Source organism: Drosophila guanche, unplaced genomic scaffold (assembly GCF_900245975.1).
Source record: "Drosophila guanche unplaced genomic scaffold, DGUA_6, whole genome shotgun sequence".
Lineage (NCBI taxonomy): Eukaryota > Metazoa > Arthropoda > Insecta > Diptera > Drosophilidae > Drosophila > Drosophila guanche.
In genome coordinates, this window is record NW_022995746.1 from 620,017 (window position 1) to 639,023 (window position 19,007).

Genomic DNA, 19,007 nt, shown 5'->3' on the forward strand with positions numbered 1-19,007 from the left:
TCTCCTCCACTCTCTCTTTTCTGCTGCTCATTGCCCTCCCACTCACTCTCCACTCTCGTGCGATCTTCCTCCTACTCCCCACTCTCGGGCTTTCCCACTCTTGCACTCTTTCGGTTCTCCCTTTTGTGCATTGCGGGTGGTGTCTTGGCGTTGTTTTTGTTTTAACGGCCACGCGCGCTCATGTGCATTAATCGCCGTCCCCGTCCCCGCTCGTCCCTCGCCAAATATTATACTCGGGTGAAGGCTAGAGAGAGAGGTGTGAGCGGCACAGAGGCAGTGAAGTTCATTTGCTTGACCGTTTATCGCAGTCATCGCTCATTGCATTTCTAATTGCAAATTGCAAAATGCACAGGCCCCCTCTATACCCCTCCCTATCTCACACTCGTATTTGATGGCAAATCGCATTTTGTTGGCGGATGTCACATCAGTTTTTATAGTCGACTAGGAATAACGGGAAGATGGGTTCACAACCAGCGGCAAGGAGGGGACCGCGTCACCAGGTATGGGCTGATGTCTTTCGGCAAGGCGTTGAGCGTGAAAAGGTGGCGGCCAAATAGGGGAGGTGACGTCAGAATTGTAATCTGTGTGTAAGAGATTAAGAATAAGTCACCCTTGCTGCACGACATCTAAGGAAAGTGCAAATGCAAATACACGTACACATATTTCAAGAAAGCCATCACAAATTGTTTTTTTCTGTGCGCTTATGCATCGCCTTCAAATTAATGAACTTGCCACTGAGTTGACCTTCAATGCGCTTTTCGCTGCTTCCTTTGTTTCTCCTCTTGCTGTGTCTTTGTCATATATTTTCCAGCCTCTTAGTGAAGGAACTATTTGTTACACCTTAAATTATGAAATATTCGAAGTATCGTTGAGTTGCTTTGTTGGAAAATTCTTCCAGTGCATTGTTTCCATTCCATTATCTCACTTTTGCTGAGAGTACAGTGACCACTGCTTAGATAGAACAGAGCTAAGTTTAATTGTTTCAAGCAAATTCAAGCTTGCTACTTTCGCATTCAAAATTTCGAGTTCTGACTTTGTTCTTGATTGTTCTTATCACACATTCCACACATTTGTGTTCTTTGTTTTGCCCTAACCTTGAGTAATGCGATAATTGTTTTACATTTGCTCAAAGTTGTTCTTTGTCACAGCATTCCTGCCTTTACTTTGTTGTGTCATCTTCATTGTCCCACTCTGAGCGTCATCTAATTTTTAATCTGTTTCACGATAGAGCACAGAGTAGTTTCCGCCACTGTCTGCCATCATCTTTAACCCCATGCGACACTCTTTCCTTCCTGCCTCAAACTAAAATTTGGGGGCACACGCGATTCCAATTTGTCTTGTCTGTACCTTCCCCATCCCCGTGCCCAGTTTTCTTCTCTCTTAATTCCTAATTCACGCCTACAACTGAACAATGAGAGGTAATTAGGCGAAACTTTCTGTCTGTTCTGTCCCCTTTCCGTTGCTTATTGTCTTCCAGCAATGAACTGCCTTGAACTCGGACAAATGCCAACACAAAAACTTTCAGATAACATCAAAAACGCAGACAGACAGACGACAGAGTTAAGAACTTTCAGTTTGAACAAGAACAATAGCAACAACAACAACAGCCACGCCCCCTTAGTGCCGCCTAGTAACAACTGCGAAAAAAGAAAGAAGTTTTTGTTGTTGTGTCTTTTTTTTGTGTCAACGACTGAAAAGGTAAATGCACCTGAATAGCTACTACATGAACTTTGACCTTTTCGTGCTCAGAAATGCTTACAAATGCGATGAATGTGCGGTTAGGGAGGGAGGAGAGACACAGAGCTCCGCTTCAAGTGGAAAAGCGGCGTGAAAGCGGCAACACATGCTCCAACAGTCGAGGGGTTTTGCTGCTGTCGAAGCTTATCAGAGGGAGGACATGGAACTTATTAATATCGAGCTATCGATTGGTTTTATTTTTAATTGCGAGAGGCGTAGACTGGGGTGCACATGCAAGAAAGTTGGGATTGTTGGGTAGGTACAAAGAGGTAAAAAGATATTTTTGGGAAATATTTAACAACATTTTACCACACGTGAAGCGATACTAGGTATGACATGATGTTCGCTGTACTGCTAATAGAGAGCTTAGTTTTTCCCTAGGAGCGGGACCAAATCTCAACCCCACAAATCAAAATGTTTTCAGTATTCAGAGCTGTTCTCGGTAGAGACCTTTCACTGTATTTCCCATTATCTTTCTCCCGATGTGATGATCATCATTGAGTCGAACAAGGTACAACGCAAATTGGCGATAATGCATTAACCTTGACATTAGGACAATGTCCAAAAATGATAAATGAAAATAAGAAATACGAAAAATGATAAAACCATAATTAATCTTTCATACAAGAGTGTGAATGCCGTGCACAGTACTTTCTTCAGACCGGAGGCGCCCCTCACAATTGATGCTCAATAAATTTACGCTTAACAAAAATCGAAAAACGAACAGCAAGAAATACAAACAGCTAAATGGTTGGAGAAATATATAAACAATAGCAACGGGGGAGGGCATAAATCTTCTTTAAATAGTACGGAGAGGGAGCGAGCGGGCCACAGACAATTAAAAATTTCGATATTCAAGGTGAATCTCGGGCGCCAGCCACCAAAGGGAGGCACAGCACCATCCAACTGTTTGCCTTAATCGAAGCATTTTTCGGCAAAAACATCCACGAAAAATATCTCGTAAAAACTTACACATGCTGGAGAGTGGCGGCTGAAAAATCAACATTTATGAAGGTCAAATAATGTACACGGAAAAATGATTATGGAATGGGCCAAAATTTATGCTTGAGGGAGAGTTCAGTTTTAGCACTTTTACGTGTAGTATTTATGGATATTGTTCATAATTTTACAACTTGAGTAGACATTTATTCAAATTATTTTGTGTCTTCTTTTGCACATTTTGCACCTTTTTTCGGTTTGCTTCTTTTTTATTTTTGCTACGCTTTAATTTGTTTGTTTTTGAGCGGCTGGCAATACAGAAGCGCCACGAAAAACATGTCTTGTCTGCTTCACAGATCACTCAGTCGTAAAAATATATATCTATATGTTTGTACATATTTTGTGTGTGCTCAGTAAACGCACATGCAAATTAGCTTGACCATGAAAAATGTTTTTCGCCTGGCCGCAACATTTTCTTTAGGCGTTCAAGCGCGTAAAAGGTGAAAAAGAAATAATGAAAGCATAAAATGAAAGCCTCTTTTTGGAGAGCATTGATTAAGGGCACAAACGTTCCTAGAAATGGGTATTCCAGATCTGAAATCATAATGTAATCACATGAAATTATATCTATGAAATGTTTTTTATTTCAGGTATTTTTGCGTTGAGCTGTTGCCCTGCAATTGAAAAAATCCATCCTTTTCGAGGTTATTTTTTTAGTTGGGATCTCTTTATCATTTTGAAACTTATTCCAGAACAATCCCAAACAAAGCCTGAATGGCTTTCTCGCTGATATATTTCGAACAAAGAAAGTACATCAAGAACTCACCTTTATGGTCAAGTAAAGCAAACAATTCCCCATGAATAATTACACATTAAAAATAGAAACATGAAACAAAACAAGATACGCTACGATCATCATCAAGATTAGATTCCTATTATCGCTAGGTGTCTGTCATGTCGCAACTCACAAAGAAACATTTTCATTCCCCCTATCCGTTGATTGCTGGAAAAACGATTAATAAAAAATGAATTTAACCCATAATCCGTATTATAGAGTTGGCTTTAGCACTATCTTGAGGTCCCCCGGCCCCTCCTAAGATTAATTTGATTGCACAAACACGTTTCCATTTCCATATTTTTGCTGCCACTTACAAGATTATCTACAGCTATAGATTTAGCACGTGAAACATGAATGATACGGCGATAGAGTCGAGTCGAGTCGAGTCGAGTCGAGTCGCTCCGGTCAAGCGTGTTCCGTGGCTGTGGCAGAGTGCACTTTTCAGCTTTTCAGCTTTTCAGGGGTGGCAGCTAGGTTCTACGTGCCTATTTTCTTTCGATTTGTTTACCCGCTCTGCGGTTAACTTACGTCTGCCAACGAGTCATAAATACGTACTAGATGGGTTTAATAATGCTAAAACGTTGGGCACGACAGACAGATAGACAGACAGATGATGAACGCGGGGAATAATATTTCATTCGACGCCGCCGCCAAGCTGTCTCTCAGCTAAATCGAAAATCAATCCACTTACGTGAAGGTGTGACCAGCACGACCTTCTGTGATTAAGTAAATAAATGTTAATGGTGTGGTCTTAGGGAAGAAGGTTGGCAGTTTTCCAAGAAGACAGTGAAGCAATTTTTAGGGGCAACGAAAAAGTTAAAGTTAAAGTTAAAGTTTGGCTCCCTTGAAGCTTAAAGGTTTATCCACTGCAGGGCTTACTCACTCAATTTTTGACGTAATTTTTCGTTTAATTTTTGCTCAACGCTCAACCCAATCATATTCCGACTGTAAATATTTCGACTTTTCATCTTTACGGATGCCCCTTGCTCGGTTCGGTTTTTATGACTCAATTAAAAAGTAAATACACAGAGTGCAAACATTTTCAATGTTCAGTGAATGCCGCCGAACGGAACACATGACGTCAACCCATCAAGCAAACAAATTGTTGAGAGATTTATGAATACTTTGCGGCGTCTATATTTGGACACATTTACGCACACGACGCACTCTAGGCCCTGAGAGATGAAAGAAAGGAAAGGAAAGGAAGGAGTTTGGCTAATAGAAAAATGTGCCATTTGCTGCAATTGATTGGTCGTGCAAGAGGGAGAGAAATCGGATCAGTAAAGGGATTGAAGCAGTAGAAGGATCGAATCAGTTGAGGGATAATCTAATCAAATCAAAAGAAGATGCCTTGTTTATCCAGTGGCTTTTCTTATCAAATAGTTTTTGTGTTTACGTGAAACGAATTTAAACAAATTCTCATATTTCAAGTCCCCTTCGAATGGTGGGTAACCGATCCCATTGAAATGCCCCGCCATCTAGCCGATTTCTCTCTCTCCCTCTTTATTTGTGTGTTTGGCAATTATTATTTAATTTTATGAGTAAGATCTTTATTTATTTTATTAATTCACGACTCCACGAGTGAAAGGCAAAAAAGACCGCAAAAGCCTAACCTTAACTTAATGTTGTTTGAGCATTTAATTGCATTTTTAAGGAGCAGTCCGGAGCGTAAATTTGCATTAAATTTAATTAAAATGCGTGACGGGCTGAACTGTTTTTGTTAAAGGAAATTTTCCAAAGGAACTTTACTGTAAGATTAAACAGGAATTATATTAATAAATTGAAAAAGGTTATAAATATGCATAAATAAGTCCCCCATCATGGAAAACCATCCTTGTCCTTCTCCATTAGGATCTACATTGTATTTTAAATTTAATGAATGGCACCCCCGCCACAGCTGACATTCAACTCGAATTAATGGGAAATTGACATGTCAAGTGGAAATTAGAGGTGGAAAACATTCAAATGGTTAATCAGTGTTGCATTTTTGTTTTGTTTTTTGTTTACGCTTAACACTCTCCACCCACACACACACACACACACACATAGAGGCTTGAGGTCAAAGGTTGAACTTGACGTGAGTTTGCCTTTCGCTTTTCATCGAGCTGCAGTTTGGAGCTGGTGACGGTATGGGGTAGGTCAGAGGTGCGGGCACCACCTAATGACTTGCAGCCTGGCATTAAATTGCCATTGCCTGGAAAAAACGCTGAAAATGAAAGTAACAAAAACAAAAACCTCACGATTTTGTTGTACTGCTGCTGCAAAAAACCAAATGTGCAGCGAAGGCAGCGAATTTCGGTGAGGCGAAGCCTGCATGCTCTATATTTTCGATGAGGCAAGAGGCAAGAGGCAAGAGGCTCAAATACAAAAGATTTTCTTCACGATCTCTACTCCGTTAAAGTTTCTGCTCTAATTGCTGTCTGAATCAGAGTCTGTCTCCAACTTCTCACTAAAGTCTATGTACTGCCCCCTGCATGCGAGAGGGTATAATGATGCGGCGTCGCCTCAAGCCTCAAGCGATTAAAAGTTGTTGTCGGTTGGTTGTTCGCTCGTTCGCTGGCTGTGTCTTGGGTTTCATAACAACAAAACAATGCCTGGAAATATCTATCTGTCTTGGCTGGTTCAGTTTGCTGCGGCTCGCTACGGGCTCCCCTGTCAGCAGCCAACAATGTTCACAGTTAGACTCTGTTTTATGTTACACAATTGTTTTTGTGTTGCTTAGTTGTCTGTTTGTTGCGGAGAGTGCCTTAATCCGGCTAGGCTTGACGATCTCTGGCGGCTTTTTGGCTTCTTTTTTTTTGTTCGTTGTTATATTTTGTTATTGGGTACGCTTAGTAGACGCCTCTTGCTAATTGCCGGGGCGTGGCTGCAATCGACAACAATGTTGTTTTGTGCGAAAAATCAACAGCCTTAACAGCGGTTCCACAAACATGAAAATCGCACTCATTAGCGGGGGTATTTATACAGTATTTTATTGGGATACTTTGTGTATATTTTGTATACATTTTTGACACGTGGCGCCGCTTGTTTAAAGCATTTTGTTGACATTTATTTGCACTTGGCTTTTCTTTTGGCTGCCATACAAAATTTACTCAAACAATTTGCATATTTTTGAGATTTATCATTGTGGGCGAAGCGGAACAGGGATGAACGGGGTAAATATGGAAATATATGGGTTCGAAATGGGGTAAATATGGATTCAAATGAGTGCAAAAATGGGGTGTGGAATAATCCATTTTAATTGAAATATCAACGCAAATATATTTTATATTTCCACAAATATCCATATAATCCCAACTCCATAATCAGCATTTCACAATGCCTTCGTTACGCACATTTCTTTCTCCTATTTCGCCTCTTTCTCTGCCTCATTTTCATCACTTGTGTATCCATTGCGTGACCAACAACGATTTTCTTTAACAATTTCGATGCGGTTTCGAAATCCGTTGGCTTTTGGCTGAGAGTGTTGCAAAAGTCGTTAAAAACAATGTAGTAAAATTGCGGAAAACAGTAAGCCTAAATGCGTGAGCTTCCGGAAATAGTTAGGCCTACATTGCTATGGGAGAAATTGTAATTTAATTGGTTAGTCTTTGATTAATATTTCGTGTTAATTAATGATCCCTCTCTTCTGTTATCTTTTGCAGGTGAGTTTTCGAGTGAACTTGCATATGTTGTAGTTCTTGTAAAAAATATGAGCAAAGTATGGGTAAGCTTGTAGATATTTAAGGGACTTCGCGGATGCTTCTTCAGCCCCATAAACGACAATAAAAACTAATAATTTGTTACCGATTTTGGGATCCACATTTCCCTACCTACCCTACTTTTTCTCAGCCATAATCAGCTGATTGGAACCTGAAGTGCGATATATTAGTATTTTACCCCACCCAAAGAGCAACAGCGTGAGAAAAGCAAATGTATGAACAGCTCATGTGCAACGGCTCTCCCACCTCTCCCATTGTGGGTGGTGGTTCTGTCTGTCAGTCTATCGGCTGGTGGTTGCTCACTGGTAGTACGGGTTATTGAGCCTTCAACGTGGCACCTTGTCATAGTCAAGTGGCATGGAGCATGGAGGGTCGGAGTCTCAATTACGATGCTGCTGCATCGCTTCGCTGAAATTCAAAAGTTCTTTTGCCGTTACATGTCGCTCTCGCTCTCTCTGACTGCGTCTCTCTCTCTCTCTCTCGCAGCATATCTCATTTGCTGACAAAACCATTTGTATGGTTTTTCTCTCTCTCTCTCTCTCTCTCTGTATGTGGAATTCAGCTAAAAAGCTTTCAAAAAAGCAGCCATGTTGCTTTTTTAATGCCACTGTGTGTGTGAGAGAGTGTGAGAGAGATCCATGGCGCTCTCTTTGCTTCAAAAATTAACTGAAATATTTATGTTTGTTGTTTGTATCTGGTTTGTTTATTTTTCGTGTATTTTTCTGTTTGCCGCATGCCTCTACCGCACGATCCAAGGAAAAACGTGGAAAAGCCATAACAGGCCCCCAAAAAATCATATAATTTTGCTCTCGGAGAGCGAGAACAGTGGAGTCAGAAGGAGAGTAACTAAACGAAGTACAGTGGGAGCTAGCTGTGATGGTTGATATTGTGGGTTTTGTCAAGGGTTTGCTCGGCTCTATGAGATTTTCAAGTCCAAGAGATGCTCTCAAATATAAGCTGATCCTACTTATTCTCAGCAGTATAATATAGTTCGGAACCCCTTCGATATAATTTATGAACCACAGTCCCTTTTTTCCGTTTCACCTAACGAATGGCCACTGTAACTGTAACTCTTTTCTAAGCTTTGCTTTAGCGCTGCCTGCTCTTTCTGCCCACCCGACAACAACAGCAGCAGCAGCAATAACAACCAGACAACTTTCAGCTTCAATGGCTGCTCTGCTCCAACGCTGCCGCTAGTTCTGCTGTCTGTCTGTTTGCTCTCTCGGAACTTCAAAAAGCCAACCAAACCACCACCAAAAGCTGTTGTAACCTGGCGCGGATTGTTGCGTTGCTCTCTTTCGCCGATTTACGCTCTCTCTATGTCTCTAGCCACAGCGCCAGCAACCAACAGCAGCGACAGCGACAGAGACGTCAACATTATGTTGGGAGCTCTGGTGCAGCAAACACGAAAAAAATTCAGATAAAGAGGAGATACAACTTTTAAGCATTTTTTCTCGCTTTGGGCTTTGTTTTTTATGTTGCTGTTGTTTAGTTTAAACAAATAAATCGTAAAGGCGTTGTTCTGCCCGTTGTGTGCGTGTGCAAAAAGTGTTTTTTGTGTGTGATAAAATTGTGAGAGCGAAGTGTGAAAAGAGCAGAAAAGGGGCACACAGGACAGTGGCCAACAAAGAGATCTCTAAATGAATGAAAAGTCAAGTTAATTGCATAGAAAAGCTCAGCGGAGCAGATAAACAATTGCAAAAGGTCTTAACAGAATCAAATTGTACACGAAAAAGCCGAATATAAAATCGTCTCGCGCGCATTTTAACATTTTCACTCGGTGAGAGAGAGAGAGAGAGAGAGAGCGCGCTGAGGGAGTTGCTGAATAAGAAAATACCCCAAAGATAGCTGAATACAGACAGAGAGCGTGAGAGAGAGATTGTACGCTCTCTCAGCAGGGCAAGAAGCACACAAATAAAAGAGCTCCCAAGTTTGTTGTTTTGTTTGTTTAAGCACACAAAAAAAAAAACGAACAGAACACATAAAAATAAAAGCACAAAAGCCTACAAAAAAGCACACACGTTTGTGTGTCCCTGTATGTGTGTGTGTGTGTGCATTTAAAATAATTGCAAGTGAAACTCATTAAAAGAGGAAGCCCAACCGAAAGAGAGTAGACAAAAACAAAACAAAACCCAATTAACCCGTTGTTTTGGCCCACGAAGCAGGACGCGTGCGTGCTTGAGTGTGTGTGTATATACATCCCTCAGATAAAAATCATCAAAAAAATCCATACATATCATACGCGAAACGAAAACTTGAAAAATTGCTCTACGCACCCAACAACACACCTTATCGCAACGTATCGTATTAACGATAATGAAAACTGAAACCGGCAGCAATAATATCAATAATATCACTACTAGTAATAATAATAATAATAATAGCAATATGGATTTCGATATGTATCCAAGTATTTCTGGCAAACAACAGGATCCCGTACGGGAAGTCGTAATGAAATACATCGATTATTTTCTGCCAGAGTGAGTATGAATTAGGTTTAGATCAGAGCTATAACCTCCAAGCCTAATGGCTGACTACTTTCAGATAGCCTGAGGTTATTGTCCAGCTAAAGGTGGAGACCATTCTTTGATAAAGCCTCTATTTGGTTAGGGACTTCCATGTCGGGTTGGAATACGGTAGCACTTTATATATGTAGATGTTTACGTTCCATTATCTGTGCTGAGATAAAATTGTTGATCGTTTGGTTAAGTAAGCCAGTAGGGTGGGCAATTTGATGGGATTGCTATTGTGGGGTGGACTTGTTTTGGTTCTACTTTTAGATGGGAATATGAGAGCCATTGTTTACTTTAGAGCATATAAAATGCCGTGTTACGCAACTCCTAGCTTATACAACTTCACTTTCAGCGCTAGCTCTGGTATCAACACCCACTGCTGATTGGAATCCAACTTAATAAATACCCCACCCCAAAATGTGTGTGACTAATGCTCCAAAGTGTCTCCTCTCCAATGACAGTTGCCAATTGCTTTTGCAGCTAATTTTAGCAAAGTTATGTGAAAAATGCATGTGGAAATTTGTAGGGAAAACAAGCGACTATTGAACAGGTGGCTATAAATAGATCAATAACAACTTTTGGCTGGATGTGATACAGTGCTTAAAAAATCAATTAGCAGAGCGCACAGACATCATGCTGATATGAAATGAACAGACACCACAATTATTGGCTCTGTGCCGTGCCTGGCAACCACCCAACAGACTTAGAGAGTGTCTTCCAAATTGACTTCAAGGTGCTAACTTGTATATAGCGTTACGAAGCGATACGAGTCTGTATATATATTGTATCTGAATCTAGATTTTATAAGCACACATAAACATTTACCTCCAGAGGCTGGGCAGGCTTACGCTCTAATTGTATGGGTAAATGACATTTGTTGGGTAAGAGACAGCGAGAGAGATCATAAATGCTTGAACAGGTTTACGGAAGCTGCACATTTGATGGCTTTTTTTGCATAGCTACACAAATGAGTTTTAGGTTGCATTTAGAATAGTGTAAGATTTGGGGAAATATTTTGCACTCCCCCCCGGCTCTCTCTGTCACTCTCTCCTGTGGCCCGTTGGGAGAGCTTTTTACTGCCTGCACGATTATACGGATACATGTTCCTGGCCTGACTGCCTGCCTGCCTGCCTGCCTGTCGCTTCCTGCCGCCTTACATCATCGAAAAACGAGCCAACGCATCGCAGCCAACGTTAGCTCTGTGTGTGGACTTTGTGTATGAAATACTATGCTTTTTTTTAGCGCTGACCTCATTTTTGTTGTTTTATTTTTGTGTCCGTTACCGTCCAGTTAGGCAACTTGTTGCAAAGTTGTGTATTAGGCTGGAGCCTGCCTGCCACGCGCCTATCTTTGCCATGGAAGCCTGACAAGTTGGAGACATTTTCTTTGCCTTTTTGCTGTTGTTTTAGCAAGGCTTCCTGTGGCAGTAAGGCGCCAAACCACGAAACCGACGCGAACCGAACCGGTCTTGCACTTGGACCACTTTTATGGCAGTGTCATTTTTATTTTTCAACGGTTTTAGCCTGGCCTGTTTCTGTCTTGGAACCCTTTTCTTTCATTCCTACTTACACGGATATTTTGCTTTGTATTTTTTTGGGTGTTTTTTTGTTGTCGCATTTCCATGAATTCGATTTTAATTGGGTCAGGGGCAAATGCCAGTCGTCGCCTTTAGTTTGTTTTAATTTATTCCCATTTTTTGTTGTATTTCTTATTATCATTTTGTGTTGATTTATTGTTTATGAATGAAGTTCATTCGAATACGATTCAAAGGGACTCGAAAAGGCTGGCGAATTCTTTGCAAATCGACCTGAAAAAGAGGCAAAGCGGATCAAAAAAATAGGCTTAAAAGGCGGCTCTTCAAAACTTCACACATAACATTTCATTTATGTTTAAGAAATGTGATATTTTAATTCTCGTAAAATGTATTCAATTGTATTTCTTTCAAAATATCAATAGATCGTTTGGGAAATGTTAAGCAAATCCTGCAAAAAGCAGCTCTTTGGCTCCTCTAAAAATTGTAATTTTGTAACGCATTGACACTTCTCCCCTCCCCCACTATATCTTTCGTTACGCAATTCACTTCCTGTTTCTGGCTATTTGTTTCTTATATTTTTGCGCCCATCAATTTGTATAATGTCAACTTCCTGGAGTCGTAAACTCAGTGTCATCAGAGCTCCCATGGAACGCGCAAGATCCCCCCAGCTCTTGAGACACTCCGCGAAATGCAAATAAACACTCGAGAAATGTTCGTTCGGTCGTCAGCGGGAAATCGAAGAGTTGTTGAGGAATAAATATGTATGCCAAGTTGTCTTTTACAGAAATGTTTTGGATCAGCAAAAATTGCAATATCTCTTCCTCCAATCCGTTTGGTGGTTGGGGCTGGCTCTTTTTTGCCGCATTGGCGGAAAACAATTGGTGTGAAAAATGCTGGAAGAGCATTTTGTATGGGGGGATCGAAGCAGTGGCGCGACATCCGCCACAGTTTTGAAAATTTCGGGAATGTCGAAGTGTCGCCTGTTATTTGGGTGCGTCCGATGTGGATGGCATGAAAATAGATCCCAAGTAGAGAAAATGCCAAAGAGCAGCGACATTCAAGGGATTAACCTGGCCGCGTGGCACTTGGCTCTTGGCCAGCGATAGTTCGCCTATCGAACGGGTTCGATACGACTTCGACTCGTCCAAATTTGCATGCCAATTGGCGTCGCGTAATTTGACGATGTCTTTGCAATTGCCAAGTGAGGGAAAAATGGCACGTTCAAGCGAGTGGCGCCAGCAAAAATGCAACAAAAAAGATAAATGACAATACTAAAGCCAAACCAGAAATAAAAACCAATAGAAACTTGCATTGGGTCTGGTATTAGACGGCATACTTGGAATTACTTGGAATATGGGGGCTTTATATAAGTCTTAGAGGTGTTAGAAATTGTATGTTTTGGTAGATGGAATGAGGACGAAGACGTACTTCAACTTCGTACTTCAACTTGATACACAGAAACATTTCTTATAAAACATATTTATCCCATAAACAACGAATTCAGTTTATAAGTTCTATATAGGCCGCAAGCCTAAAGCTCAAAGCACAACTTAAAGCTTGTCACAGAAAAAAACTCAACTAAAGCCGCGCTTCATTTATGGCCTTTATTTTCGTCTGCTTTGCCATTATTATTGTTATTCGTTGCTTTAAATTTGCATTTTGTTATTGTCAGTGACAGCTTTTATTTCATATTTTTTGTTGTTCATTCATCACGTGATTTAATAAATAAAACTGCATGAAAAAAACAGGAGAAGCCAAAATAAAATAGATCCAAAAAAGACAATAACTAAATGACATCATTCGTATTTTTGATGGAGAATTATTCGGGAGCCCGCACTGCGCTGCGCAGCGTTTGAACTTTAATAAACTTTGCATTTCTTTATGCGCCCCTATTAATTTGTTGGTGTTGTTCATTAGTTTGCTTTGCTCTGCTTCTGCTCTATGCTGCGTGTGTTTTTGTTTGCTGTTCTTTCTTGCGTTTGCGTCTTTTCTCTTGGTACAATTATTGCAACGCAGAAGGGAGGCCAGATGATAGCAACTGATGGGATGATGATAAGAAATCCGTGACAATAAAAGCTCCAATGATGTTTCCAGCTGTGCGATGATTGCGAAAGGCTTAGGAGGGGGTTTTGGAAGGGGGATCGCTGTGGAAATTTAAGCATTTAAGCAGCTCCACTCTGAGCAAACTAAACTAAATCAAATAAATGTTGGATGCAGTGTGCTTCAGTGGAAGCACTTTTAAGTGCTCTTCATTCTTGCAATTTCCATATGCCCATGACCAATGGGAATTTTCGTACTCTTGCCACGCGACACACGGATTTCCACCCAAAAGAGAAGAAGAGAAAACAAAAACTTCAACTCGTTTACCGTTTACCGTTTACCCGTGACAAATCAAAAAGAACAACAAGAAGAATATTCACAAGACGCCAATGACCGTTGTCCGCGTCTGACATTGGCTAAATAAATGTAGCGTTGTTTTATTTATTTGTTCGCACTTACTCGCATTTTTGTGCCAAAAGAAAGAGAACAAAAGTCACGACATGAGTCATTGCACTCTACCGGCGTGCGTCTCCCCATCTGCATCCGTTGCATGGAAGGGGGGAGGGCCCAGACTTTTACTTTTCTCGAGATATGGAAAGTCATAAAAAACACGACGCTGGCCTGGCCCTTGGGCCCGCTCAGGTTAAAAAACTTTGCCGCTTCGCGTCCTTGCTGTGGCTGCGGCTGTGGCTGCGGCTGGGCACTCAGGGGTGGAGTCGCCGTGTCGGATTTCCGAGCAACCGCTGACTCCGATTGCGATTCTGTTTTTTCTGCTGCGGTGCTCCTTAACTCGGTTTTTTATTGCCTGCCTGCCGCAACGACTTTAATTATTTCGCCAGCTGCAAATCCATCCAAAACTCTCATCGCATCTCATCATTTGTGCATTTCCCATTCCATGCCTCATCCTTTGCCATACAGAATTCGTATTCCTCGTAAACAAAAATGCATTTCAACACAAAAGGCCGCAGGCACATAAAATGTGTTTAATCATGCGAATATGTTTTGTGTTTTTGTGCGAATAAAACTTTAAAAGTATTTTTAGCTATATTTTTAATATTTAAAGACCTTTAAATGTCCTCCCTAAATAATGGTTTCTATTTAATTATTTTAGGCATAGTAATTATCACATATTCATTATTTTATTGACAGATTTAATAGCCGCATCGTCTCTCAATAGTTTTTTAACTCAAGCCTCAATTAAAAACCAATCAAGCAAGACTTTTTCCCCCAGGTGGGAGATCGTAGGGGAGACCTTCGAATGCGCGCTATTTTTGGCAATCTGACCTTGCTGATAGACAGACAGACAGACAGGCAGTCAGTCAGTCTGGCAAATTGAGGTCACTATGACAATAAAACTTCCTCGATGCCGAGTTAAAGTTTTAAGCCCCCCCTCCCCGCACAACCCATCTAAGCTCCCCATCTAATTGCAATGCCAACTGAGCAATTAAATTGTCGAGAGCCCAGAGTGAAAGATGAATGGGAGATATTTAATAGAAATCGAAGTCTTTTTGGTGGAATTTTGAATTTGTTCAATCAAAGAGAGGTGCGGCACGAACTCTCTTAAAACTGAAAATTACAGCATTGCTTTGTGCAATTTGCGAGGCCTTTATGCAACAAGCTAGAAAAATCCACCAACACTGTAATTTTCCAGCTTCATTTCGCTTGTGGCATTCGTCTATGGTTCTAGGCATAAATATCTGGTTCGCCTTGGAGCTAGAAAATACAAATTATTTAGCAGGTCTGGATCCACTCTAATGCCGGTCTTTGATCAACTCTATTGCCGGGCTCTGGCCAACACTAATGCCGGTCTTCGATCGACGCTAATGACGGGTTTTTGGTGAGCAAAGAAAAACATTTCAAGGACCTACAAAATTGATTAAGATTCTATTAGAAACCCACCTTTAAAACTGCTTAAACTAAGCGCACTCTTATGAGCCCGGCTCTCACAGATACTTTGTGGAGCAATGAACCCACGCACACACATGAATACAGCCATGATCTTGCCGCAAGGCAACAACTTTTGCCACACTTTAGATCGATGTGAGAGTACCTACCTCTGTACTGTCTGCCTGTCTATTATTTATTGTTTTTGGTTTTGTTTTCTGGCACGCGCAATAATTTCTAATAATAGAAATGGCACCATGTGCCATGGAGAGTGTGTCATCAAATGGCAGTTCGCTTAAAGCAATAAATTGTGGCTAGAGGTAGGAGTTCAATGTAATGTCAGAGAACGAAGTGAGTCAGATACCATTGCATTGGGTTCTCAGGTGGGTAGTCAGTAACCTTCACTTGTAGCACCAAATTATTATGTGTACATTTTTCCCTCACCTTAAACTCTCAACTAATTCTGTACTCCACCAATAATTTCTTTCAGTGCATCTGGAACAAGTGCAGTTGCGATTGACAACAAAATCGAACAGGCAATGGTAAGTTCAGTTCCCATTCAATTTTCATTCGATTTCTAATTGTTTTTACATCAGAGTTTTATTAATACGACCATCAGGTCATAAAATAGATAAGAGCTGATAACAAGCAGTCGCTAATCTTTATAATGGACAAAAAAATGTCTGAAAACAAACCAGTCTTATCTGTGAAACTGAAAAAATATGAAAAAAAAAATATGAGAGGCGACGACGTCATGGACTGAGCGAAACGTTTTTGAACTTTTGACCATGAAAGCGCTTGGCCGCTTGGACTGTTGGAAGATCCGTTCTTAATCTCGATTAGGCAAGGTCTCGCCTCGCCGGTACAGTCCATAAATAGAGCCAACAGAGCAATTGAAAGGCCCATCGAGAGATGGACTCGGATGCTCAGCCAACCCAAAGATACAATTCAATCAAGAGTGGGCTGGCCCTCCCCTCCCTCTGCCATTCAATTGTGTGCGTTTGAGGCACGAATTTAGTTCAATTGAATTGAATCTTGCTTTGTGGTGAGTGCCTCTCAGCATGGATATCAATGGAGTGGAGGCGATTCTATATTTAGACCCAATTAAAAGCAGCGAAGAAGCAAATGAACAATCTACCAAACAAGATGGCAAACGATTTTGTTTTAAACACTTTCAATGAACCTCATGAATGGCAAGCCAACGACTTGTTTATGGGTAGGAATAATCGAATTTGAGGCAATCCAGTCAAACTATTGGCTAAATTTCAGGGCCTAACAGCCATAGGTGGGAGTTGTTCAACACTGGCCATTGCCAGTCACATGTGAACTGCTTGCTTTTAGGAATAATATCTAAGGCAAAGACCCAGAACCAAAGCATCAATTGTTAATAGAAAATCTCCCGGAACTGTGGCTGTTTGTGACACATTTTGTGCCGTTTCGTATCGTGTGTCTTGTGCTGGCAACTTGTGGCATGCCTCATTTAAAGTCAATCAACTTTTCCTTTTCCACGAATACCAATTGGAAGATGCAGAGAAAGAGACAGAGAGAGAGAGACCAGTGGCCAGTGCTGCTGCTGCTGACATCCATAATGGTCATTTGGGTCAATTCAATTGCTCCCTGCTCCCCTCTCCTCGCTCTCCCCACACACACTTTCATTTTATTTTCACTGCAGTTCTTTTCTTGCTTTCAAACTCCTTGCGACACAAAGTTTTTCCCGCATTCTCTTTCGCTCTCTTTGTGAAAGTATTTTCCAGTCCCACCCCCAACACAGTCCCCCTCTCCCCATCTCTCTTCTTTGTTTGCCACAGAATTTATGCGTTGAATTCTCTGTTGTTGCTTTTGACCTTGGTGGCAGCAAAAAAAAATAAATACAAATACAATAAAATACGAATTTTATACGAGGCTGGCTTCGGGCTGATATTTTTATGAGCTTCAACAGAGGGGGGGGGGGCCTCTTATCAGGGCTTTTGTGTTGTTTACAAAATGGCAGACATTTTTTTCGCAACTGTATGGATTTAGCTTATCTCTGGACGCACACGGACACACACTCGCAGCCAGTGCCACACTTCAAAAAGTGCCATAAATTGTTTGCCAATTTAAAACAACAAAAATAGCAACGATTTGTGCTTGCTTTGAGATAATAATTATAATTATTCAACTCAATCACTGTCTGTGTGACACACACCGCCCGAAAGCCTTTCCTTCCTCCCCCGTTTCGTCATCGCTGTTGCTGTCTGGAGTGAAAGTCTGCAATGACATTTTGTACATCCGTTTGCTGCTAAGCTACTCTGTGTTAAGAGTGCGGAGAGAGTGCGCTACAGAGTCTTCGGTTACTTCGCTGTTAATAAATCTCATTAATTGGTGGAGGGAAGCAGTCAAAATCTAAAGGTTCCTAAATTAGGTCCCCAATTAGCATATCGAACATATTTTTACCTCAGTGAAATTCCGTTTGTACGCCCACAGATGACTCTTCTACGGACACATCACAGCAGCCCCCCAACAGTTGGCGCATTTCATTCAAATTCTATGACATTTCGCATTGAGTCTTTTTGGTTTATCTTTAGCATCCTTCGTGCCCATTGCTTCCGTAGCTGCTGCTTCAGCTTTTCACTTGTCAAGCAGTGGGCTGAGAGGCCGACAATTTGTGTAAAGAACACGACGACCACTCGCCCAACAAAAGAACGTCAAATAAAATGTAATTTATTTTGCTGCAACATTTTAAATAATTATAATAAACGACCCTTAAAGTAGGCGGAAGCGTACGCTTCCTTAAACAATTATTTCATGCGAGTTAAGTATCAGCTATCAATCATTCCAAGATGCTCTGACGTCAGCTTCGTGTATATAATTGCGTACTTTTTCTTTTCCAAATATGGAAATAAACATGCGATGCCCACTGAGAGTTTTGTCATTGTTCGCGCAGCACCAGAAACGTTCAGCAACGTTTGATGGAGTGTAATCTGTGTACTCGATACTCGTACTGTTTGGGGAATGCTAATCTCTCTCTCTCTTCGCGTACTCGTATGTACTTCCAATCGAAGAAAGAAAACAAATTCTCATCGAAAGAAAAACAAAGCAAGTGTGAGCGAGCCGAGGCGCCGCCAATGACTATGTTTTGCCAAGTCTATTGATAAGGTTTTTAGGTTATACTAACATTTAATGATTGATTTGAAGTGGCACAAGCCAGCCAGCCAGCCAGCCAGCCAGCCATACTCGAACCAAATATGAATCTTATCAGTAGAAAAGCCAGACTAGAAATACGAGACTTGGGTTTGGAATATTATTTGACCGTTCCAAGGTAAAACGTATGGCTAAACCTTGATGGTTAAGGGATGATAATATACACAGAAAAGAAGCCTTGAATCAGCTAAGAAGTACAGTAATCAAAGGAATGCTTTTGCACCCTTACCCTTACCCTTACCCAACAGCCATAAATATTATCTTTTGAATCACATTTTGAACCCATAAATACCAATATTTCCCAACCGATTCTCCACAGTATTGAGGAAGGAGTTGTGCAAAACAAAAACACAGATAAAGCGGAGAATATGAACAGCCAGCAAGTGAAGGCCAGTTAATGACTTAATGACATTTATGGCATCTGGGTTCGCATGGGGTTGGGCTGTCGAGCCTCCCACTTCCAGGTACTGCCTGCCGGTACTCGGGCTTTGTTTTTGTCAACTTTTGTGAAAAACAAAATGCAGACCCCCCCCCCCCCCCCCCCCCCCCACCCCCAACAAAAAAAAAAAAAAAAGAAAAAAAGAAAAAAAAAAAAAAAAAAAAATAAACACAACAAAGTTGTGTGTGCCTCCGCCTGCGTT

General features: G+C 41.1%; 1 protein-coding gene across 4 annotated transcripts in view; it reads left to right on the plus strand.

Annotated features, from left to right (window-relative positions):
- Positions 1–19,007, plus strand: part of LOC117582373 (protein bunched, class 2/F/G isoform) — a 100,136-nt gene that overhangs the window by 62,433 nt on the left and 18,696 nt on the right. For all 4 annotated transcript variants that reach the window (XM_034270033.1, XM_034270034.1, XM_034270036.1 and 1 more), the window contains one exon: positions 15,677–15,728. In XM_034270033.1, coding sequence (XP_034125924.1) covers positions 15,677–15,728 — 52 coding nt within the window. The remainder of the gene's footprint in view (positions 1–15,676; positions 15,729–19,007) is intronic.